Source organism: Panthera leo, chromosome E2, assembly GCF_018350215.1.
Source record: "Panthera leo isolate Ple1 chromosome E2, P.leo_Ple1_pat1.1, whole genome shotgun sequence".
Classification (NCBI taxonomy): domain Eukaryota; kingdom Metazoa; phylum Chordata; class Mammalia; order Carnivora; family Felidae; genus Panthera; species Panthera leo.
This window is the reverse complement of record NC_056693.1, coordinates 661,501-686,504: the sequence shown is the minus strand read 5'-3', so window position 1 is coordinate 686,504 and position 25,004 is coordinate 661,501. Positions and strand designations below refer to the sequence as shown.

General features: G+C 43.3%; 1 protein-coding gene across 4 annotated transcripts in view; it reads right to left on the bottom strand.

Annotated features, from left to right (window-relative positions):
- Positions 1 to 9,992: 9,992 nt before the first annotated feature.
- Positions 9,993 to 25,004, bottom strand: part of ZNF671 (zinc finger protein 671) — a 38,641-nt gene continuing 23,629 nt past the window's right edge. Inside the window, exons 2-4 of one of the 4 annotated variants that reach the window (XM_042918072.1) lie at positions 23,908 to 24,136; positions 12,649 to 12,771; positions 9,993 to 12,051 (exon numbers count right to left, since the gene is read on the bottom strand). In XM_042918072.1, the coding sequence (XP_042774006.1) occupies positions 10,844 to 12,051; positions 12,649 to 12,771; positions 23,908 to 24,136 (1,560 nt within the window). In that variant the 3' untranslated portion in view covers positions 9,993 to 10,843. Of the gene's footprint in view, positions 12,052 to 12,648; positions 12,772 to 23,907; positions 24,283 to 25,004 lie in introns of those variants that run through there. The other 3 variants (XM_042918069.1, XM_042918071.1, XM_042918073.1) reach the window with 3 other exon arrangements.

The window sequence follows — 25,004 nt, the reverse complement described above, 5'->3', positions numbered from 1 at the left end:
CCGGGCAGAATCCTTTCAATAGGGCAGAAATAATAGCTGTAAGATAGATTTAAATTCCCATGATTGAGAACTATCAGTGTATACTTGAGAAACACTACAGAAACTTATGAAATACTATTAGAATCAATTGTGTCATTCATAATCATCACATATGTCAGGGAGTCAAAATTTTCCATTTATATAGGCAACATTCTCCTTAAATCTCTAAGGAAAAAGATATGAATAAAACACAACCAAAACTGTGCGATACAACAATAAAAATAAGAAAAATGAGGGAATGTTGAAAAAAAACTAAAAATTACATTTAATTAATATCCATTTTAAATAATAACATAAAACTGTTGTCTTATAGGAAAACATTTCCTTTTGCAATAAATTCACAAAAATAAGTACCTTATTGAATAAAAGTCCAACACAAACATAAACATTTCTGATGTCCTCTGCTGTTAACAAAAGCACACAAAATTTTAAATAAGTAACTAAATAAGTAATCCATTGGATGAAAATAACTGCATTACAATATATAAAATGTTACTACCACATATTTTTATTGGTAGAACCAAAAAAGAATAGAAGAATCCTTATTTACTATTATATACCTAGCATAAATTTATAGGCACTTATATGTGATAAAAGTAAATGATGAATTCATGGAGAGAAGGAATTTAGTTAACAGAAATTACTATATTTTAAATTACTGAAAAAAATAAAATATTGAAATTGAAGATATAGTTTAAAACAGCAAACATTTCTAGCTTTAATCTTAAAGAAAAATAAATAAGTACTAGATCTAAACATAAAGAATGGCAAATCTGTTAGATAAAAATACTGCAGGGGAGCCTGGGTGGCTCAGTCTGTGAAGCATCTGACTCGATTTTGTTTGGCTCAGGTCATGATCTCATGGTTCATGGGTTCAAGCCTTGCATCAGGCTCTGTGCTGACCTTATGGAGCCTGCTTAGGACTCTCTCTCTCCCTCTCTCTCTCTCTCCCCCCACTCTCTCTCTCAAAATAAATAAATAAACATAATAATAAATAAACTTAAAAAAAAGACTATACAAATTGGGACAGTGTGATTGTGGCACAAATAGGGAAATAGAATAATGTCCCTACATAGTCATTTGATTTGTAAAAAAGATTACACTGAAATATCTATGTGTAACAAACAACTTCTGCCTTCCCCTTATCTGGTACTGTAAAATGGAAGCATATAAATTTGCCCTTCAAATAATGCTGACCGGACATGCCAAATGAGTACCAGTAAGATTGCCTGAGCCCACACAGGTTGTTTATATGAAACAGTATAGATACCTGGTGGACAAAGCAATTACCACTTTTTTTAAAAAGCTTTTTTAACATTTATTTATTTTTTTTTTTTCAACGTTTTTTATTTATTTTTGGGACAGAGAGAGACAGAGCATGAACGGAGGAGGGGCAGAGAGAGAGGGAGACACAGAATCGGAAACAGGCTCCAGGCTCCGAGCCATCATCAGCCCAGAGCCTGACACGGGGCTCGAACTCACGGACCGCGAGATCATGACCTGGCTGAAGTCGGACGCTTAACCGACTGCGCCACCCAGGCGCCCCAACATTTATTTATTTTTGAGACAGAGAGAGACAGAGCATGAACGGGCGGGGGGGGGGGGGGGGGGGGGCGGCGGCAGAGAGAGAGGGAGACACAGAATCGGAAGCAAGCTCCAGGCTCTGAGCCATCAGCCCAGAGTCCGACGCAGGGCTCGAACTCACGGACCGCGAGATCGTGACCTGAGCTGAAGTCGGACACTTAACCGACTGAGCCACCCAGGCGCCCCAGCAATTACCACTTTAACGACATGTTAGAAGCTGGAGTTCTGACAGCATATAGTAGCTCTACCATTCTGTGATAGCTGATGTGGAATCCAGATTGGGGCCTATGGCAAAAGCTTCTGAACACTACCCAGGGGCAACTGCTAGGATGTGGCACCAGAAATTTTCCATTTGAGATACAATTACTGCCTGGCTATTGGGATTTGAAACTGCTCATAATACTGAAAAACATAAAGTAATTCTGATACCTGAAATACCCATAATGATTCAGGTGATGTTAGAGAAACACTCTAGTAAGGAAGGCAGTGCCCAGAAGTGTTCCCTAATAAAACAGAAATGATTTATGCAGGAATATGCTACCAGGGGAATCCAAGGAGGTATTCTTTGGATTCACAAGCAGGTAGCCTCTTTTCCCTTAGGGCCAATTTTGGAAACACATGTGGAGGCTCCTGGATCCTATGATCCCATGACCATACGGGTGGTGCCTTGGCCCACAGTTAGCAGCTCTAACTCCTGAGGAGCTAGAGACTAAGGTCAGCTACAAGGGGATCAGACAAGTCTGCATTACCAACTTTCAGTGAAAATTCTGGACACCAAAGCTTGAGTGAGCTTGGCAAAACTCCATGTGTACTATCAAGCACAGTTGCTGAGGGAAATCAGTGCTGTCCACATGACTCCCCTGGAGAGGACAACTGGAAGGTCAGTGCCTGCTCTTTCCTAAACCCTGCCCTAGGGATCTTCTATTGCCGGTTTTAATCTGAATCTTTTGCTGTAATACATTGTAACCATGAATATAACAGCGTTGCTGCGTTCTGTGCATTCTTCTAGTGAAATATTGCGCCTCAGTGTAGTTTTGGAGACGTCTTGAACTACGTCATATATTTTGCTTGATTTTCTAGTTATGGAGGGTGGGAAGGAAACTTGGACGTTTTGGGAATCACTGCTTGTGAAAGAAATTGGGCTCTGATTATGAATATATTCAATGGTTTATAATTAATTACTGTCAATATTTATTTTTATGCTAAAATTGTCCCAGATTTGGACAGTGGGAACACCTTAAAGCTACAGCCTGTGTGTGTGTGTGTGTGTGTGTGTGTGTGTGTTACTCTTTACAATTTTCTTGTTTGCAAATGCAAGAATATTTTCAGGCATGAGGGGTGCCTGGGTTGCTCAGTTGGTTTAGCGTCCAACTCCTGATTTTGGCTCAGGTCATGATCTCAGGGTTCATGAGATAGAACCCTGCATTGGGCTCTGCGCTGATGGCTTGGAGCCTGCTTGGGATTCTCCATCTCCTTCTCTCTGCCCCTCTCCTGCTCATGCGCGCGCGCGCGCTCTCTCTCTCTCTCTTTCTCTCTCTCTCCCTCTTCCTCTCCCCCACTCTCAAAAATAAGTAAACTGCTTAAAAAAAAGAATATTTTCTGTCCCAGCTTGGAATCAGCTTCTCCAAGGAGTTCTGGCTCCTTTCACTAGAAAATGGTATTCATAGGGGCACCTGGGTGGCTCAGTAGATTGAATGTCTGACTTCTGCTTGGGTTGTGGTCTCGTAGTTCATGGGTTCGAGTCCTGCATCAGGCTCTGTGCTGACAGCTGGTAGTCTGGAGCCTGCCTCAGATTCTGTGTCTCCCTCTCTCTCTGCCCTTCCTCCACTCGTGCTGTTTCTTTCTTTCAAAAATAAATAAAAACATTAAAAAAATTTTTTTAAAGGAAAATGGTATTTATAGGGGCACCTGGGTGGCTCAGCCAGTTAAGCATCTGACTTCGGCTCAGGTCATGATCTTGCGGTCCATGAGTTTGAGCCCCACGTTGGGCTCTGTGCTGACAGCTCAGAGCCTGGAGCCTGCTTTGGATTCTGTGTCTCCCTCTGTCTCTCTGTCCTTTCCCTGCCCATGCTCTGTCTCTCTCTGTCTCTCAAAAATAAACATTAAAAAAAAATGGTATTTGTAAATCAATAGTTGAGCACTAGTTGTGTTCTCTTCTACTGGTAAGTCATTGATTGTGGGGGCCATAGGTCATTTCAGAGTGGGGGCCTAGGATATGTACACATGTATAGCTTTCTACATACATTGATTTTTTGAATTATAATTATACCTATAGAGATATCACACCTATCTTTGGCCTTGTGAGCCTCCAAGACCACTCTCCTTTAGGGCTTTTATTTAAGTGCAAAGTATAGGATACAATTAGACAAAGACAAGGCAGTCCAACCTTGAGGCCTAAAGACACATCTGGTCAGAAGACCCTCAGGATGCTTATTTACAAATGGACATGCTTCATCTCTGGAATGAACTGCTAAGATCTGTGTGATGACAGAGTTTGACTTTAGGAGAGCGGATGGCAGAAGTTCCAGGAGGAACTTTAATGCCCCTCTGGTTCCATGACCTGAGCCATCATTTATGCCAGGTGAAAGCCATCAGGAAAGAAACCAACCTTGGGAGAGTTTAAAGAGTATGTTGTATTCCCACTGCCTTTATCTTAACAAGGAGTCAAACCAGATATCCAGATATCCCCGGAGACAAGCGCAAAACTATCTCTATCCTCCATAGTTATCCTTCTGTTGGTTAAATGTTTTTAATTATAAATCACATTCTCAATCCTTTGCCTGCATCACTGGAAAAAGACAGCTGCCAATATAATATGTATGTGTGCCTCCTATGAGATGTGGCTATTGGTTTAAAGAAAATACAAAAAACAATATACTCCAGCAACAAAGGTGTGTATAATCATGTACAAGATTGGTAACTGTTATAATTCTCCACCACCAAGATTGGAACTTTAAAAAGGTATCGGTATATAAACAGAATTACCATATGATCCAGTAATTCTACCACTGGGTATTTACAAAGAGAGTAGGAAAACCCTAATTCAAAAAGATGTATGCACCCTATGTTTACTGCAGCATTATGGTAGCCAAATTAGGGAAGCAACATCTATCCAGTGATAGACGAAGGGATAAAGAAGATGTGATATATATGTATGTGTGCGTGTGTACACACACACACACACACACTGAAATATTACTCAGCCATAAAAAAGAATGAAATATTGCCATTTGTAATAACATGGATGGAACTAGAGGGTGTTAAGCTAAGTGAAATAAGTCAGAGAAAGACAAATACCATATGATTTCAGCTGTATGTGGAATTTAAGAAACAAAACAAGGGAAAAATGAGACAAACAAAAAAACAGACCCTTAAATACAGAGAACAAAGTGAAGGTTACCAGAGGGGAGGTGGGTGGGGGTTGGATGAAAAAGGTGAAGACGATTAGGAGTGCACTTACCATGATGAGCACTGAGTAATGTACAGAATTGTTCACTATATTAATGCCTAAAACCAATATATTGATTAATGTACATTAATTACACTGGAATTTGATTTTAAGGAACTTTTAGTAAGTCAATTAAAGGTATCTGTGGATTAATTAAATTTGAAATTATATTATAATTAACTAATTCTAGTCCCTCTTCTGGCCAAACATATTGCATTGAGAGAGCACCCTGTAGAGGTTTTAATTCAGTTTCCCAATATACTTTACAACCTATGTCAGTATTACCACAGGTTTTGTTAGAGCCCATTAAATTGATCATACCAGTTATACCGGTATTACACCAAATAACAATTACATTATGAATTAGACAAGATCATTACAAAATAAGTAGGATTTAAAATAGTATTTTCTCGGCCTAACCCTCCAAAAGTGGCCTTTGCCCATATACTAAATATTGTCATAGAATGAAGTTTAAATCAAGGGCCAAGTTTCAGCCAGATTATTGAAAATGTTCTTGTGAGGGAACAGTATCTGAATACTGGGGTCTACCCCTAATGAATGCTTTGGCTTCCCAATGGAAAAGAAGGCATTAGCCAAATCCAAAACGAAATAATGATGCCCCTGAGCTTTAACTGTTGATACCATATCAAATACAGCTGACAATTTAGGGTGAGGGTTTGGGTTACAACTTATCAAGCCCTCCAAAATCTATAGTTAACCTCTCAGATCCATCAGCTTTCCTCACACACTATGAAACCGTTAAATGGGAATTTGCAAATGCTCACACAGCTGCACCTAAAAGATCCTTGGGGGCGCCTGGGTGGCTCAGTCCGTTAAGCATCTGACTCTTGATTTTGGCTCAGGTCATGATCCTAGGGTCGTGGAACAGAGCACCATACTGAGCTCTGTGCTGACAATACGATACCTGCTTGGGATTCTCTCTCTCTCTCCCTCTCTTTCTGCCCCTCACTCGCTCACTCACATGCTTTCTTTCTCTCTCTCTCTCTCTCCCCCCCTCTCAAAATAAATAAACAAAACAAAAAAATAAAATAAAAGATCCTTGGAGAACCTGGCTGGCTCAGCTGGTAGAGCATGCAACTCTTGATCTTGGGGTACTCAGTTCAAGCCCGACGTTGGGCATAGAGCTTACTTTTAAAAAAAGGACTAAGTAGATTAATATGACATCGTATCTATTCCAATAATGCACTATGGCCAGGAGGAGGCAACAACCATACATGGTTTCTATCCAGAAATTCCTTTGTGGACTATGCTTTCACCTGCAAGCCTTCTATAGTATCATCACATTCAATCATCACATATTGCCCTCTCAGTTTTCATTTGACTTTTAAGTTATAACAATACATATATCAACAAGCCTAGCAATTGTAAATTTGTACTGTCTTCAGGTCATGTTACCAATACCAATGAAAGTAGACTTGGGGTCCCTGCTAAAAGATCATGACACCCGGGCCTGCCCATCATTCAATCATAATCCTCTGCATTTCCTTGCCTGGTTAGCATCAGAACAGGTTCTCAAAAGATTATAGAGGCCTCTTTTTTTAATATAATTTTAATATTTAAATTTTTAAAAATGTTTTACTTACTTTTGACAGAGAGAGAGACAGACAGAACGTGAGTGGGGGAGGGGCAGAGAGAGAGGGAGACACAGAATCTGAAGCAGGCTCCAGGCTCTGAGCCGTCAGCACAGAGCCCAATGCAGGACTCAAACTTGTGAACCGTGCGATCATGACCGTGAGCTGAAGTTGGACGCTTAACGAACTGAGCCACCCAGGCGCCCCTATAATCTTAATATTTTAAAGTTTATCATGACTGGGATCAATTGAAATAATTTGTCCCAGTTCTTTGAACAGAGTATCAATTTCTTATGGTACTCCATCAAAATTTTAATAACTATTCCATCTACCCTCTCCTTTTTCATGGCATTTTTTAAATAATCTTTTTTATTTTGAGACAGCACATGTGCGTAGGGGAAGGGCACAGAGAGGAGACAGAGAATCAGGTTCATGCTGTCAGCACAGACCCCGAGGTGGGGCTCGACCTCACAAACCATGAGATCATGACCTGAGCCGAAACTAAGAGTTGCACACTTAACCAACTGAGCCACCCAGGCACCTAGTGTCACTTTTAATCAACTACCTGAACATCTTTATCTGATTCAGTTATTCTCAGATTTCTTCCAACTCTTTTATTTAAATTGTTACCTTTCTTCTGAATAATCCTTATCTTTCTCCCAGCATTAAGCCCCATTCAAGACAGCTGAATAAAGAGATGTATAATATCATGCCTCACATCATATTGTCTCCCACACCTTATTTTTTTAATTTTTAAAAATTTTATTCATTTTTGAGAGACAGAAAGAGCAAACAGGGGAGGGGCAGAGAGAGAGAGGGAGAGAGAGAATCCCAAGCAGTCTCTGCACTGTCAGAGTAGAGCTGGGCACAGGGCTCGAACTCGCGAACTATGAGATCATGACCTGAGCTGAAACCAAGAGTCGGACACTTAAACGCTTAACCGACTGAGCACTTACGTACCCCTTATCTCCCCTTTTATCATGATGTCAATCACCAGCTGGCTCAGAGGGATGGAGATAGAAGGTATGGTATACTGAACCACAGGCTATAATCTACAGCTTTAAGAGCCTCTAGCTGTTTCTCTGATGCCATTTACTTTTGCTAGAATAATGGGGGAGGGGCAGCAAAGGAACCATATTCTTGGCTGACATCCTCTTAGTTTGTATTTGATCTGCAATCCATTTACACTGGACCTACAGAGTTCAGTTCTCACTTGCTTTTCTTCTGGTTGAGTACAACACTTATGCATACTCAGGGATGGCCTAGTAACCAACCTGTTAATAAAAATCCTCGCGGGGCGCCTGGGTGGCTCAGTCAGTTGAGCGCCTGGCTTCAGCTCAGGTCATGATCTCACAGTTTGTGAGTTCGAGCCCCGCATCAGGCTCTGTGCTGACAACTCAGAGCCTGGAGCCTGCTTCGGATTCTGTGTCTCCCTCTCTCTCTGCTCCTCCCGTGCTTGTGCTCTGTCTCTCTGTCTCTCTCTCAAAAATAAATTAAAAAAAAAAAATGAACATTAAAAATAAATAAATAAAAACAAACAAACAAAAAATCCTCTCATCAGCCTCTGTCATCTTTCTTCCTGTGTAATAACCCCTTAGTCATATTTTATTTATTTATTTTTTTAATTTTTTTTTCAACGTTTTTTATTTATTTTTGGGACAGAGAGAGACAGAGCATGAACGGGGGAGGGGCAGAGAGAGAGGGAGACACAGAATCGGAAACAGGCTCCAGGCTCCGAGCCATCAGCCCAGAGCCTGACGCGGGGCTCGAACTCACGGACCGCGAGATCGTGACCTGGCTGAAGTCGGACGCTTAACCGACTGCGCCCCCCGGGCGCCCCCCCCTTAGTCATATTTTAAAAGTATGCTCCACATCCAATGTGGTGACTGAACTCACGACCCTGAGATCAAGAGTCACATGTTCTACCGACTGATCCATCCAGGCACTGCCCTCTTAGTCATTATTATTTGAACTGGAATCAAGGGTCATATCAAAGACCCCATCCTCATCACCAACTGCAAACATTTCACACATTGTAATTGAAAATACTTGCGTGACTCCACAGAGCACACTCGTATGTAAGGTTCTCTTAAAAGCATATTGGGGGTCAAACATCCAGGTAGTTTCCCAGATTCTTATTTACACACTCTTGTGGTTCATTCCCAGAGTAATGAGCCCTGGCTTACAGAGAGTCAGAAGATACCGGTAGGAGTATTTATGCATTTTCGATAACACAGTCAAGCTAGACTATCTGACGATTATGCCAACCCAAACTGGAACTAGGTGTGGTCAGGAAATTTGGGGTATTAGGCAACACATAATAAATGCATGGCCCTCATCTTAGCCAAGTGTCAAAGCCAGATACTCAGAAGTCCCTAAAAATAAAGCTAGAACTTTTTTAGCCAATTTTAAACTGATTCTGTATTAGATGAAACAAACGCACAATATATCAAAATGCGGGGAATGCTGCTAACATAGTCATTATAAGGAAACTTACAAAATGACTATATTAGAAGGAAGTTCTCAAATAAATGACATGGTCCATCTTAAGAAAATAGGAAAGACAAATTAAATCCCATAGGCAACCCTGTTTACTTCATCGTCTCTCCTCTCACACCTTGGGAGCAGTCCTGCCACAGGGGCAGTGTCAATTGGCAACCAATGAAAACTGTTTCTACATAAGTCACCAAGAACACTGGGTAAGTCACAAAAGCCACATCCCTGGAATCCCAGATCTCCCTTCTCTCAACCCATTTTCCTGCCTGCACAGCAAGAGCTCTGACTTGAGCCACCCAGAGTCTAAGAAAATCCACAAAATACTTAGATTATTTGTCCTGCAAGTGGTCTTGGCCACAGGAGGCAGCTCTGGAGGTCCTGAAAATGTCTGCACCTTCTCATTCTGTTCAGCCATAGTCAGGGAATATCCAAGCAGGTACCTCTTGCGGGGCATCCCTTCTAGCGTGCTGCAATCTCTCTAGCCCCATATTAATTACACTTTGTTCCTGTATCCATTATAGTTCCTGCCTGGCTCCTGTAGCTCTTCCAGCCAGTGACCTCTACCTACCGAATTCTGACTCAGGCTCCTTGCCAGGTACCAGAGGCCAGTTTCCTCTTCATAGTGCCTGGGGACATGAGACATTCCATAGGAACCAGGGACCAAACTCATTCTGCTTCCAGATGCACTGGAGGTTGTCACAACTACCTCTCCACAGTTACTTACGGACCCGGGCCACATGACAGGTCCCACAAAGCCCGTAAGTCTTTCCCAGAAGACCTCGGGCAGCAGCACAAATTAGGCCAAACCTGGAATGAGAGCTTTTCTCTGCCATCACACTGTCCTCTCTGAGACATGGAAAACTGGGGGCTCCCATAAACTTGATCCTTTCATGTTGGTAGAACACAACTATGTCCTCAACACACCCCCACACAATGAACAGAACCCTCAAGATTAAAAATGGCTGAAAGAATAAGCATTTTATTATTGTACAAACACGAGCAACGAGAGGCATGCAGTTCCGGGGCTGGATGACGTGAGACCGTAGACATCCACAGAGAGCATGACACGAGATCAAAAAGTCCATGAAGACAAACCTTTGCAAGCTTCCTGGAAAACCCATCTCGTGAGCCAACTCTTGCCACACCTAACCCAGACAAAAGGAAGGAAATGAGGCCCCTGATGGTCCGTGGAGGCCAAACACGACTGCAAGGGACTGTGGAGACAGCACAGAGGTCCGCCTGCCTGAGCATGCTGAAGCGACAGACACACACGGTGGAGCTTTGCCAGATGGTAACGGTAGGGCGGCTTTGCCACTGGCAAAGGGGCTCAGCAGTTTACAACGTGCAACACAGCTCCCGAACGCACCTCACATACCAGGCGCTCCCAAGGAATCTCCCCAGCGTAGATGTGCACAAGTGTGAGCTACGACTTGTGAATGATGGCTCCCTCACAAAGCCTACTCTCAGAGCTTCACTCTGGGGAAACAGTCAGGCTGAATGAGGAGACAGCACATTCGCTGTACAGCTGAGGCCTTTGTCCAGGGTAGACTTTCCCGTGCTGAAAACGGTTTAGTCTTTGGGAAGGCTGTCCTATGTCCGATGCACACACGATCCCTGCTGGTAATTCTCAAATGAACTATAAGTTGGGGCATTGACTAAAGGATCTCCCACATTTGCTGCAGTATTAAGGCTTCTCTCCTGTGTGAATCTTCTGATGGAGAACAAGTGTGTGTTTGCGGTTAAACTCTTTCCCACATCTGCCGCACACATAAGGCCGCTCTCCACTGTGAACTTTCCAGTGCCGGATCAGATTCGGCCTCTGGGTGAAGGCTTTCCCACACCTGCTGCACTCATAAGGATTTTCTCCAGAGTGAACTTTCTGGTGCTGAACGAGTTTAGAGATGCAGCTGAAGGCTTTCCCACATCTGCTGCACTCATAATCACTGCCGTGAATTCTCCAGTGCACGTTAAGGTGAGAGCTCTGGCTAAAGGCCTTCCCACACTCACTGCACTCGTAAGGTCTCTCTCCAGTGTGAGTTCTCTGGTGCAGAAGGAGCGTGTGTTTGCGGCTGAACTCTTTCCCGCACGTGCTGCATACATAAGGCCTTGCTCCTGTGTGAACTTCTTGGTGTCTAATGAGGTTAGACTTACTACTGAAGAATTTTCCACAATTGCCGCACTGATAGAGTCTTTCGCCAGTGTGAACTCGCCTATGTTCAACGAGGCCAGAGATTTGTCTAAAAAATTTCCCACATTCGCGGCACTCATACGGCCTTTCTCCAGTGTGTATGGTCTCGTGTTTGAAAAGGTCACAGCTTTGGCTAAAGAGTTTCCCACACTGGCCGCACTCATAAGGCCTTTCTCCAGTATGGATTCTCTGGTGCCGCGTAAGCGTGTCTTTGCGGGTGAACGCTTTCCCACATTCAGTGCACCTGTGATGCCTCTGTCCGGTGTGAAGGGCTCCGCCAAGCCCGGTGCTCTTGTAGGGCTTCAAAGGCATGCAGGGGACTTGGTGCTGAGGAAGGCCAGAGGGGGCTGGCAAGTCCATCCTACCCTCCGTGCACATGGAGGTCTTCTCTGACACGTAGGGTCTGCAGCTTTTCACGGAGGCCCTGCCCTCACCTCTTCGGAAGGGCCTCTCTCCAGCGGGCTGCTTCTGGTGCTGACGGAGGCTGGCACTGAGCCACCATTGCTTCCAGCGCGCCCCCCGTGCGGGCGGCTTCGGCCTGGCCTCTCCCTGCTGGCGTTCAGTCAGGTATAAGATTTCTTTCAACGCTGAGCCAGAGCTGTCACGTGGGCGGGTCTTCGCACCTGCCTCAGGAGTCCTGACCCGGGACACTCCTTCTGAGGAGACAGAGGATGTATCATTATCCCCCACTGCACACCAACAACCTGAAACCAGAGAAGCGTTGCTGACACGCATGCTGGACTCTGCGGACGCACAACCCCGTCACAAATGAGCGTGTGACGCATACAGGAACACATCGGCAGGACCGTTTACGGGACAAGGGAGGTTGGGACAGGTTAAGAAATGGGCTGAAAACACAGAACTGGGTCTCTGAAGGTCACAGAACGGCGGAAGCCCCCCGAAGACAAGGATATGTGCACAGAGTACGGCAAACGGCTTCCGGGAGGAATCTGGCTGCCGAGACAGGGGAGTGCCAGGCAGAAGGGCACGCGCGGGCCCAGGAAGATCCACTTACAAGTGTATAGCCGGTGCTCGAGGATTATTTAAGGGTATGGGCCCATCTCCTGACACGTGAAGTGTCAACGCTGCAGAGCAACGCGGACTGAGCAGTGGAGAAGACCGGGTGCAGGGCAAATGAGAGACGGCAAGTCAGACGGGAAATAAGCGACGACGTCAAGAACGGGGAAGGATGGGAATACTCTGTGGCCACCAGCCTTGAAACCAAGCACTGGTGTGCAAAGTTAATTCTGCTGGTTTTGAACCCCGCCTTGATATCACGGCCCTCCCCCACATGCACTCACCAGGTCCAGGTCCCTTCTGAGCCTCTCTTTCTGTGGCTGGGGTCACATCCACCCGGTCAGGCACCCAGGGATCTTCCCTTTGCTTTGGTTGTGCGACTAAGCGTGATGTGGAGGGTGCAATTCCTGAGGGAGACACAGGACAGGTGAGTGGCCACTACCGGCCAGAGCAACTCATCCCACGATGCTCCACGAGTTCAAAAAAAAAATTATCACCAAAACAAAAACCTTGAAGGCAGGTTTTGCAGGCACAAAGGTCCTGCAAACTCCTGGTATAAGTAAGCCCCAGAAAATGTCACCTAGAAAAAGGGAGAGGAACTTTAGGCACAGAGGTACCATAGTTCTGGAGAGATTCACCAGCCCAGAAAATGCCCAAGACAAAGGCATCCATGGGGCAAACCACGCGCTGTGACTCCCAAAGCCTTAGCTGTGTGGCTTCGGGATGGGGTCACTAAGAGGCGAGAACACTCCATACGGCTCAGACCTGGCACCCACAGCGCCTACTCCAGGAAGCCTGGCAGGGAAGCAGTGCCTGTGATCTGACCAGGGAAGGACACAGCGGTCCGTGGCGAAAAAGAGAAAGAAGATGGGATTGGTGTGCGGACCTTACCCAGTGAGGCTAAAAGTGCAAAGTTCTCGAGCATCACATCCTGATATAAAAGTCTCTGAGAATCATCAAGGAGCATCCATTCTTCCCACGAGAAGTACACAAACACGTCCTCAGAGATCACACAGCCCTGCAATGACATGGCCAGCGGGGTCCAGGAAAAGTCTCTTGACTGAGTATCCCCACTCTACCCACAACAATGTCAGGCTCAGCCACATCCCCATGTGCCTGCCAGTTCCTCTGGGGTGCCCTAAATCATGCCTCCTAGACATAAACCTAGACTCACTGCTCTCACGGAAGCCCCCAGTAGCAGGGCTGCAGGAGCATCAGTGGACACTCTCCCCTCTCGTGCACGTCACTTCTCAGACCACACCCCCACACACACCTTCAGTCACCTAGCACCACTCTTCTTGCCCACACCAGACTCCTCACATGTTGCCCTGCAACAAGCACAGAGAGAACGCTTGGCAGTACATTCGGGATCCCATCTTGCAACAAACCTCAAGTGGCCCCAATTGCCAAAGGAAAGCCCCCATTCCTGCTTTGAAGGCCTCTCAGTCTGGACCTTTCCTTCAATTTCAGGCACCCAGAACTCCATGCGTATTTCAGGTACCTGCAGCCTTCTTCCAATTCTCTGCTGCACGTTGTATTAGTTTCTTATAGCTGCTGTAACAAACCATTACCACATTGTGGCTTAACACAAATTCATCTCCTTACCACTCTAGAGACTATAAATCCAAAATAACACTCACTAGGATAAAATCAGGACTGTGTTCCTTTGGGCAGTTCTACAGAAGAATCTGTTTCCTTAACTTTCCCAGTTTCTCAAGAGCTCATGCAATCCTTGACTCCTTGCCCTATCCTCTGTCTTCAAAGCCAACATATGTTACCACTCTGACCTCTGTTTGTTTCCTCAAATCTTCTTTGACTCTATTCTTCCGTGATTACACTGGGCCCAATGGATAATCTCTCCATTTTAATATACTTAATTCAATCATATACACGAAGTCCCTTGTGATACGTGAGGTAACATATCCAGAAGTTCAAGGGATTAGAACATGGACATCTTTGGGAGGCATTATTTCATCAATTATACACATGCTTTATCCTCAGTAGTCACAACTTCCTTATCTCCACCCAATCCTCTGAACATTAGTTTTACGACTGACTTCCCCAGTTCAGTTCATAGTGCAGCATGTTCACAATTTTGAGTCACCTCTAACTCCCTAACTTTCTTCTCACAATCCACTTCAAACAAAACAGGCCCTAGTAAAGTAACAAACAGAAAATACAATCTGGGGCACCTGGGTGGCTCAGTCAGTTAAGCATCTGACTTCAGCTCAGGTCATGATCTCATGGTTCGTGAGTTTGAGCCCCGTGTCGGGTGCTGTGCTGACAGCTTGGAGCCTGGAGACCACTCCGGATTCTGCGTCTCCCTCTCTCTCTGCCCCTCCCCCACTCCTGCTCTGTCAATCTCTCTCTCTTGAAAATAAACATTAAGAAACACACACACACACACACACACACACACACACACACACACAGACCTCCCTTAAAAAAAAACAAACTAGCCACCAGGAGGATGACTCTGGAAGTTCTGCTGTGACAGAACCACTGGCAGGAAAAGACCTCCTCTCCTGGCCCATCATTGGCTGGGATCTGCCACCTCATGATGCAGAGCCTTCTGGGTATTGTAGTGACTACCACCCCACGGGGGTCAGACAGGAAGCCAGGGTGGTCAGAGGTGGAAGGCAAAGAAATCATTTATTGAGAGCCTACTGTGTGCTAAGTCTGCCAGTTGCTCCCAAGCCACAGCAGGTGTCCCATGTCCTAAGCATGAATGAACTGGCCCTGGCTATTCTGGAGGTTCAGGATTTGTAAATCCCAGCCTCACCCCTCCTAATTTGGGACACAAGGGGAACAGTTTCACCTCCAGGGTGTGAAATGAAAAATGAAGACAAAACCTCCCTGGTAGACCTCTGTGCAGTTGTTTAAATGTTTCTCACACATAATGCTCCATTCATTAAAATGGCAGGAAAAAACAGTCTGTATATATTGGTGAAGTTATGTATAAAGCACTTAAAATGGTGCAAGGTGCACATTTAGTGCTGGATACAATCCTCATCACCACCAATCTGGGCTCTCATATACCCATGTGGCCGAAGAGGAGTCCGTGCTGCCCATTTGCAGACTTAAAGACCGTATCTATCAAAATTCAAATACACATACCCCAGACCAACAAGTAGCCTTAATGGAAATGATTAAAATTTTTAAAGGATGGAACAGTGTGTACAACCTGTGACATTCAAAACTATTCTAAGAAAAAACAATCAAACATACAGAATGCTATACGTTTCTGTGTGTTTTGGGTAGCCTGTTGCACTAAGGTGATGTTTTTCTAAGCAAGATGATTCAAGATTTACAATTTAAAAAATATTTTTCGGGGCGCCTGGGTGGCTCAGTCGGTTAAGCATCCGACTTCGGCTCAGGTCATGATCTCATGGTTCGTGAATTCATGAGTTCGTGCCCCACATAGGGCTCTGTGCTGACGGCTCAAAGCCTGGAGGCTGCTTCAGATTCTGTGTCTCCCTCTCTCTGTGCCCCTCCCCCACTCGCAGGCTGTCTCTGTCTCTCTCAAAAACAAATAAACATTAAAAAAAAAATTAAAAAAATGTTTTTCCTCAGGACTTAATTGTAGCTTAGGGTGGACATCATTTCAAATTTTGTAGCACATTTCTTCTGTATCTTCTGTTCAAATTCACAAACTTTGAACTTGAATCACAACCAACCACACAGTGTTTAGGTTCCAATTGGCAATGGAATCTGCCAGATGGCATCTAACTTCAGGGCCTCAGCTCTAGAGGAAAGCTAACCTGGGTTTGCAGTAAGTAACTCCACTACTGATTATGATTCCTTGAGCATGGCCTCACCTCTCCAAGCCTCCACTTCCTCATTTCTGACGTGGGGAAATACTAGTATACAAAACATATGGTGATTGGAACTATTTATTACCTCGGGAAATACATGCTATCCTCTGGTCATTCTCCCAACAGCACTTCAGACCCTTCCCACCGGAGGAAAGAAAGTGACTCCTGACCATCCACATCTTCTTAACCTGCACCCTTGATTCAGAGGGTTCCAGGTGCTCATCTCCTGTCCCCAGCCACCCTCAGGTAAACTGGGTCTCACATGGATCTGTGTATTCAGTGGAAGCTCACACTGAATTCCTGACTCACACCACCAGGTTCAGTGTCCCAACAGGACAACGTCCCTTGATACTGAAGACCAAATGGGATACTGTACACTTCTGGGGAGAAAAAGTAAAGCCAATGAATTCTATGGAAAATGTCACACCATTTATTTAGGACACCTTTAATTTCTCTCAGCAGAAGAGTTTTGTAGGTTTCAACAACCAAGTTTTCAGTAATATTCAAATAACTTTGTAGCTTTCAAAAAATATTTAAAAATGAATGTAATGTGGGGCGCCTGGATAGCTCAGTCAGGGTTAAGGATCCAACATGGGCTCAGGTCATGATCTCGCTATTTGTGGGTTCAGCCCCACATCGGCCTCTGTGCTGACAGTTCAGAGCCTGGAGCCTGCTTTGGATTCTGTGTCTCCCACTCTCTCTGCCCCTCCCCTGCTCACACTCTGTCTCTCCCTCTCCCCAAAATAAATAAACATTAAAAAAAATTTTGTTAATGAATGTAATGAAGTAACTTAAACATATTATTCTGATTCCTAAGAATTTTATTATTTGATGCTATAGAATTGACCTGTAACAATTTCATCATTCAATTTTTGTGTTCTATGCATTGTTGACATATAGACTATAGTTCACTTACATCTGTCTGTCTACGCTTCATATGTGTATTCATACATACATGTAAAGGGAGAGAACCTGTACACAGCACTTTACATTTACTTATGCCAGTGAATTTTTTGTACCAATTGATATGATAATTTTTCCTTAACCTGTTTAATATGTTAGATAACATAATGTTTTGCTAATATTAAAGCAGCCTGGCATCACTGGAATACATCTCTCTTGGTTATGGTGTATAGTACATTTTATACATTGCTGAACTTTGTTAATATAGACTTAATGTTATTTGTATCAATAGTCATGAGGTTAGTTCTAGTATACTTTTCAGATGACTTAGAATTCTCTTTATATTCTAATATGTGTTCTGGAAGACAGTTGTATTTGGTATTAATTTCTAAACTAAAATGTGTTTGTATACTTTTCACATGCCTGATAGCCACTTGGGTACCCACTTCTACTGACCGCTCATAATTTGGGCATTTAGACTGGAGTCTTATTTCTTGCTCTGATTAATGCTATTTCTTTGTATGGACTATGCATTGATCCCTTCACAATTTTAGACATTGGAGATATCCTCTCTTGATTTTCTTGTTTCCGGTATAATTAACATACAGTGTTATATTAATTTCAGGTGGACAATATATTGATTCAACAATTCTACGTGTTATTCAGTGCTCATCATGATAAGTGTACTCTTATTCCCCTTCATCTTTTCCACTCATCTCCGACCCACCTCCCCTCTGGTAACCACCAGTTTGTTCTCTATATTTAAAAATCTTGTTGGGGCGCCTGGGTGGCTCAGTCGGTTGAGCGTCCGACTTCGGCTCAGGTCGTGATCTTGCAGTGTGTGAGTTCGAGCCCTGAGTCAGGCTCTGTGCTGACAGCTCAGGGCCTAGAGCCTGTTTCAGATTCTGTGTCTTCCTCTCTCTCTGCCACTCCCCCGCTCATGCTCTGTCTCTCTCTCTGTCAAAAAAATAAACATTAAAAAAAATAATAATAATAAAGTAAATAAAAATCTTGTTTTGTTTCATTTTTTTTCCTTGTTCATCTACTTTCTTTCTTAAATTTCACATACAAGTGAAATCATAGGATATTTGTCTTTCTCTGACCAATTTTCACTTAGCATTACACCCTCTAGGTCCATCCACATTATTGCATGTGGCAAGATTTCATCTTTTTTTATCGCTGAAAAATATTGCTTTGGATATACATACCATCTTGCCAGCTTGCATTCCCACCAAAAGTGCACAAGGGATCCTTTTTTTCCATATCCTCACCAATACTTGTTGTTTCTTGTGTTTTTTATTTTAGCCATTCCAACAGGTGTAAGGTTCATTGTGTGTGTGTGTGTGTGTGTGTGTGTGTGTGTGTGTGTGTGTCTAATTTACTTATTTTTAAGAAAGCAGGAGAGCAAGCAATGGAGGGGCAGAGACAGTGAAAGAGAGAATCCCAAGCAGGCTCTGCACTGCCATGTCGGGCTCGAACTCAACAAACTGTGAGATCATGACCTGAGCCAAAATCAAGACTCAGACGCTCAACCAGATGAGCCACCAAGGCACCCCTCATTGTGGTTTTGATTTTCATTTCCCTGATAATAAGTGATATTGAGCATCTTTTGACAGGTCTGTTGGCCATTGGGATGCCGCCTTTGGAGAATTATCTGTTCATGTCTTCTGCCCATTTTTGAACTAAATTCTTTGGGTATTTTTGGTGTTGAGTTGTAGAAGTTCTGTATATATTTTAGATACTAACACTTTATCAGATATATCATTTGCAAATACTTTCTCCCATTCAGTAGGGGTGGTCTTTTTGTTTTATCATTTCATTTGCTCTGCAGAAACTTTTCTTTGGATGTAGTCACAATATTTTATTTTTGCTTTTGTTTCCCTTGATTAGGAGACATATCTAGAAAAATGTTGCTATGGCCATAGACAGAAATTACTGTCTCTGCTCTCTTCTAGGATTTTTATAGTTTCAGGTCTTCCATTAAGGTTTTTCATCCATTTTATTTTTGTGTATGATGTAAGAAAGTGATCCAGTTTCATGGTTTTGCATGTAGCTGCCCAGTTTTCCCAACACCACTTATTAAAGAGACTATCTTTCTCACTGGATATTTTTGCTTCTTTTGTTGAAGATCAATTGACCATATAATGGTGGGTTTACTTCTGAGCTCTCTGTTCTGTTCCACTGATCTATGTGTCTGTTTTCTGCCATTACTATATTGTTTTGATTACTAGAGCTTTGTAGTGTATCTTGAAAATTGGATTGTAATACCTCCAGTTTTGTTCTTTCTCAGGATAGCTTTGGCTATTTGGAGTCTTTTGTAGTTCCATACATATTTTAGGATTATTTGTTCTAGTTCTGTGAAAAATGCTGTTGGTATTTTAATAGGGATTGCATTAAATGTGTAGTTTGCTTAGATAATATGGACATTTTAACAATATTTGCTCTCCCAATTCATGAGCATGGAATATCTTTCCATTTGTTTCAGTTATCTTCACTTTCTTTCATCAATGTTTTATAGTTTTCATAGTACAGTCTTTCACCTCTTTGGTTAAGTTTATCCCTAGGCATTTTATTATTTTTGGTGCAATTATAAATGGGATTGTTTTCTTACTTTCTCTTTCTGCTAATTCATTATTAGTGAATAAAAATGTAACTGAGGGGCCCTTGGGTGGCCCAGTTGGTTAAGCACCAGATTCCTGATCTTTGCTCAGGTCATGATCTCATGGTTTGCGAGTTCAAGTCCGTCAGGCTATGCACTGACAGTGTGGAACCTACGTGGGATTCTGTTTCTCCTTCTCTCTGTTTCTTCCTCTCTTGCACTCACACTCTCAAAATAAATAAATAAACTTTAAAAAAAGTAAATAAAAGTGTAACTGACTTTTTTAAACGTTTATTTATTCTGAGAGAGTCAGAGACAGTGCAAGTGGGGGAGGGGCAGAGAGCAAGGGAGACAGAGAATTCCAAGCAGGCTCCGCACTGTGAGTGCGACCCCAATGTGGGGCTCAAACCCATGAAAACAAGACATCATGACCTGAGCAGAAACCAAGAGTTGGATGCTTAACTAACTGTACCACCTAGACTCACCAAAATGCAACTAATTTGTATCCTGTGACCTTACCGAATTCATTTATCAATTTTAGAATTTTCTGGTGGAGTATTTCAGGTTTTCTATATAAAGTATTATGTCATCTGCAAATAGAGAAAGTTTTACTTCTTCTTCCTTGCCAATTTGGATTCCTTTCATTTCCTTTTGTTGTCTGATTTTATGGTTAGGACTTCCAGTACTATGTTGAATAAAAGTGGTGACAGTGATGTCCTTGTCTATCTCCTGATCTTAGGGAGAAAGCTGTTTTTCACCATTGAGCATGAGGGTAGCTGTGGTTCTTCATATATGGCCTTTATCAAGGTGAAGTATATTTCCTCTAAACCTACTTTGTTGAGAGTTTTATCATAGATGGATGTTGTATGGGCCACATGACTGGCTCAGTTGGAAGAACATGTGACTCTTGATCTTGGGGTCATGAGTTCAAGTCCCACATTTGGTGTAGAGATCACTTAAATAAATTAGAAAAACTTTTAAAAAATAAATGGATGTTGTATTTTGACAAAAGCTTTCTCTATATCTACTCAAGTGATCATGTGGTTTTTATTCTTTCTCTTGTTAAGGTAATGTACCACATTGATTGATTTGTGAATACTGAACTCACCCTTGTATTCCAGGAATAAATCCCACTTGATTGTAGTGAATTATTTTTGTAATGTTTGGTTTGATTCCATTTGCTAGTATTTTGTTGAAAATTTTTACATCTATGTTCATCAGATATTGGCCTGTAGTTCTCTTTTTTTTTTTTTTTTTTTTTTTTTTTTTGTAGTGTCTTCATCTGGTTTTGGTGCCAGGATAATACTAGCCTTGTAAAATGAATCTGGAAGTCTTCCTTCCTCTATTTTTTGGAATAGTTTGAGAAGAATAAGTATTAACTCTTCTTTCAATGTTTGGTAGGATTCACCTGTGAAGCCATCTGGTCCTGGCCTTTCCTTTGTTGGGAGATTTTTGATTACTCATTCAATTGCATTGCTAGTAATAAGTCTGTTTAAATTTTCTACTTCTTCCTGATTTAGTTTTAGGAGGTTATAAGATCCTAGTAGTAATTTATCTATTTCCTCTAGGTTGTCCTATTTGTTGGCATATAATGTTTCATAATATTCCTACAATCCTTTGTATTTGTGGTGTTGGTTATTTCTCCTCTTTCATTTCTGCTTCTGTTGGAGTCTTCTATTTTTAATTAAAAAAATTTTTTAATGCTTACTTATTTTTGAGAGACACAGAGAGAGACACAGCATGAGCAGGACAGGAGCAGAGAGGGGGACACAGAATCTGAAGCAGGCTCTAGGCTCTGGGCTGTCAGCACAGAGATCGACACACGGCTTGCACTCTGAGCCACCCAGGCACCCCTCTATTTTTAATTTTTATTAATTTTTGATGAGTGTGGCTAAAGGTTTATCAGTATTGTTGATCTTTCCAAAGAACCACCTTTTAGTTTCATTGATCTGTTCTATTATGTTTTAAGTTTCTATTTTATTTCTGCTCTAATCTTTATTATTTCTTTCCTTCTACTGGTTTGGGGTTGTTTGTTCTTCTTTTTCTAGCTCCAGCACAGAGCCCGATGTGCGGCTCAATCCTACAACTATGAGATCATGACCTGAGCCGAATCAAGAGTTGGACACTTAACTGGGCCACCAAGGTGCCCCTGGAGCAATCTTTTATACATATTTATTGAATCAAGTTAGCCGAGATGTTGTGTTTTCCATATCCTTACTGTTTTTGTGTGTATTCTATTAATTATTAAAATAATTTTGGGGGACACTTGGCTAGCTCAGTTGGTACACCCCTGATCTTGGGGTCATGAGTTCAAGCCTCAAGTTGGGTGCAGAGATTACTTTAAAAAATAAAATAAATAAAAATATTTTAAAAGAATTTTTGAAGGTCTGTTCTTATGTACGTTACCATTCTTATATTTTCTTGATTAAATTACTTGTTTGATACTGTAAAATATCCCTATGTTATCTTTGGTAATATTACTTTCCCGGAAGTTTACCATTTTTTAAAATTTTTAATATTTTTTGAACTTCACCATTTCTTATATTAATCACTCCAAACTTCTTATTAGTATTCATATCTTATTCCACTCCATTCCTTTTAGCTTATCTCTATTTCAGTAATGAGGGATCTTTTATAACAGACTGTATGGAGTTTTCCCATGCATTTAATACAGTCTGACATGAGGCACCTGAGTGGCTCAGTTGGTTGAGCGTCTGACTTCTGCTCAGGTCACGATCTCATGGTTGGTGAGTTTGAGGCTGCATCAGGCTCCTCCCTGACAGCATAGAGCCTGCTTGGGATTCTCTCTTCCTCTCCCTTTGCCCCTCCCCAACTTGTGCTTTCTCTCTCTGTCTCAAAATAAATAAAATGAACTTAAAGAAAAAACACACTTTTTAAAAAAATGTTTTTTATTTATTTTTCAGACAGAGAGAGAGAGAGAGAGAGAGAGAGAGAGAGACAGCGCCAAGTGGGGAAGGGGCAGAGAGGGAGACTCAAAATCTGAAACAGGCTCCAGGATCTGAGCTGTTAGCAGAGAGCATGATGTGGGGCTTGAACTTGTGAACCACAAGATCATGACCTGAGCCGAAGTCGGAGGCTTAACTGAGCCACCTGAGCCACCCAGGTGCACCTGAAAAAAACAAAACAAGACAAAACAAAACTTTTGAAACTAAACACACTTAAGGGGTGCCTGGCTGGCTCCTTCAGTGAAGCGCACAACTTTTGATCTCAGGGTTGTAAATTCAAGCCCTACATTGGGTGTAGAGATAACTTTAAAATCTTAAAAAATACAATACAATACAATACAATAACATACTTAAGAATTCTACCCCTAATTCTGATCTCCAGGCCTTGACCTAGCCCAGATCACCATCCTCACCCTGTGGCCATCTCCAACCCAGCCCATTCTCCCACAACCCCAAAGCTTCCATCCCCAAACCCCATGTGACACCTCCAAACTGAGACATCTCACAATCAACCACGTCCAAAATTCAACTTCTGATCCCCTTGAAACCTTCCTACTTTGACTTATTGATTTCCATTTTCAAGACGTCCGTGAAAAACAATAGAACAGCAAAAATTAAAAAGTTAGTTTTTCACTCCTTACTCTCAATCACTGCCACTTCTGTTGCAGCAGTAAATAGTGTTGGTTCTAACCTTAAAATCTATCCAGAATCCGACCACTTCTTCCCTTTCCTCTGGCACTACTCTGGTTCACCCATCGTTAAAACACTTTTGGGAGCCCGGTACACTACGTACTTACTGGTCTCCAGGAATTCATATTCCCCGCCCGCCCTAATCTAATCTAATTTTTGCTGAGCGCAAAAAATGTGGCTACTTTTGAAGCCCGCCCCCCCCCTCCCAACACACACACACACCAAGTCCTTCTACTCAAAATCTGATGGCTCCCAGAGTCCTCACAATGAGTGCAACTTCTCACCCAAGGCGTGAGCCCTCACACTCTGCATACTGCAGACGCAAGACCCCAGACTCCGGTTTTACTCGGTCTCAGTCCCGCCCAGGCCCTGCACCAAACGGCCCCTCCCCTACTGCCAGCTCCCGCACCCCGTCACGCCGGCGCTCAGACACTGGGCCCCAGCCCGCGAGCGCCTCCCGGGCCCGGACACCGGGACCCGGGCCGCAGGGACGCGACCAGGCGCCCCGCGCTCGGGCCTGGAGGGTCTGGGTGGGGGAGGGCGGGGAGGGCCCGGGGGTCGCGCGTTTACCTGAGTCGGGTACCTGGGCACAGCCGCCGCCATCGGATTCTGTGGGCGGGGCGGGAGACTCCGGCTCTAGGTCGGGGACGCAACCCACAGCTGTCCCAAGTCTCACCCCAGCGGCAGGGCCACGGTGGGCGTCGCCAACGCCGAGCCTCGGATTTGTCTCCACGAAACGAGGACAACGCCTCCGCCTCCGGCCTAACCAAGCATTCAAAGGCCCCGGCTTGTGTAGATCCTAACAAAAAGTGAGAAAATGCCGATTGCAAGGAGGATGCCAGGCCCGCCCAGTCGCCTTTCTCACGCACGAAAACGCAGCTCTCCTGGGCCTTCATTGGACGTGCGGCGAGTAGGCTTCTGGGTAATGTAGTTTCCCATGAGCCTTAGGTCCAGACAAATGGTCCTGGGCTGAGGTTCCTGGCAAAAGCAAAGGGCCACAGCGAAGGGCGTGGTAAATGGTACCCGCTCTCTTCGAGGAAGGGGCAGGACCCGGATTCCGTGGAGTGTACTCCGGACGGATTACAGAAATGTTTGTAGACGTTATTTCAGATGTTCCCCAAAGCCACAAAGCCAAAAGGACACAACACCACACCGTATCTCTCTGTCCACTCATATGTGGGAGCTCATAAGTATCACCCGGCTGCTTTTTAAATACATACACAGCGAAGCTTTAGGATCAGTTTTGTGAACTTCAGTTCTGGTCAGGGACAAGAGAGAAAAGACCAGACAGGGCCACTGAGTGGAAGGGGAAAAAGGGATGTTGAGCAGCTGTGAAGCCAGTGGACAGATTTCCTCAGGAAAGTTTTCTCCAGCTTGTATAATCAATTGGTGATTGTACCAGCCCAGCAAGGGACATTTTTTTCCAGATAATATTTTTTACTCTATATCCTAAGATACATAGAATTGCTTTTAAGATCTGAGACCTGTCGAAAAGGAATGCAACCATTTCAAGGTCATTTCCTGCTTGGACAGGGTCTGTCATTGTCAAATCTTTGAGACACCATGAGGTGTCTCACATATCCTCCTGTGAAGTAATCACTATTTCACGTGATATTTTGGGGTAGGTTTCTGAACAGGGAGTTGAGATTATGGCGGAAAAAATTTCT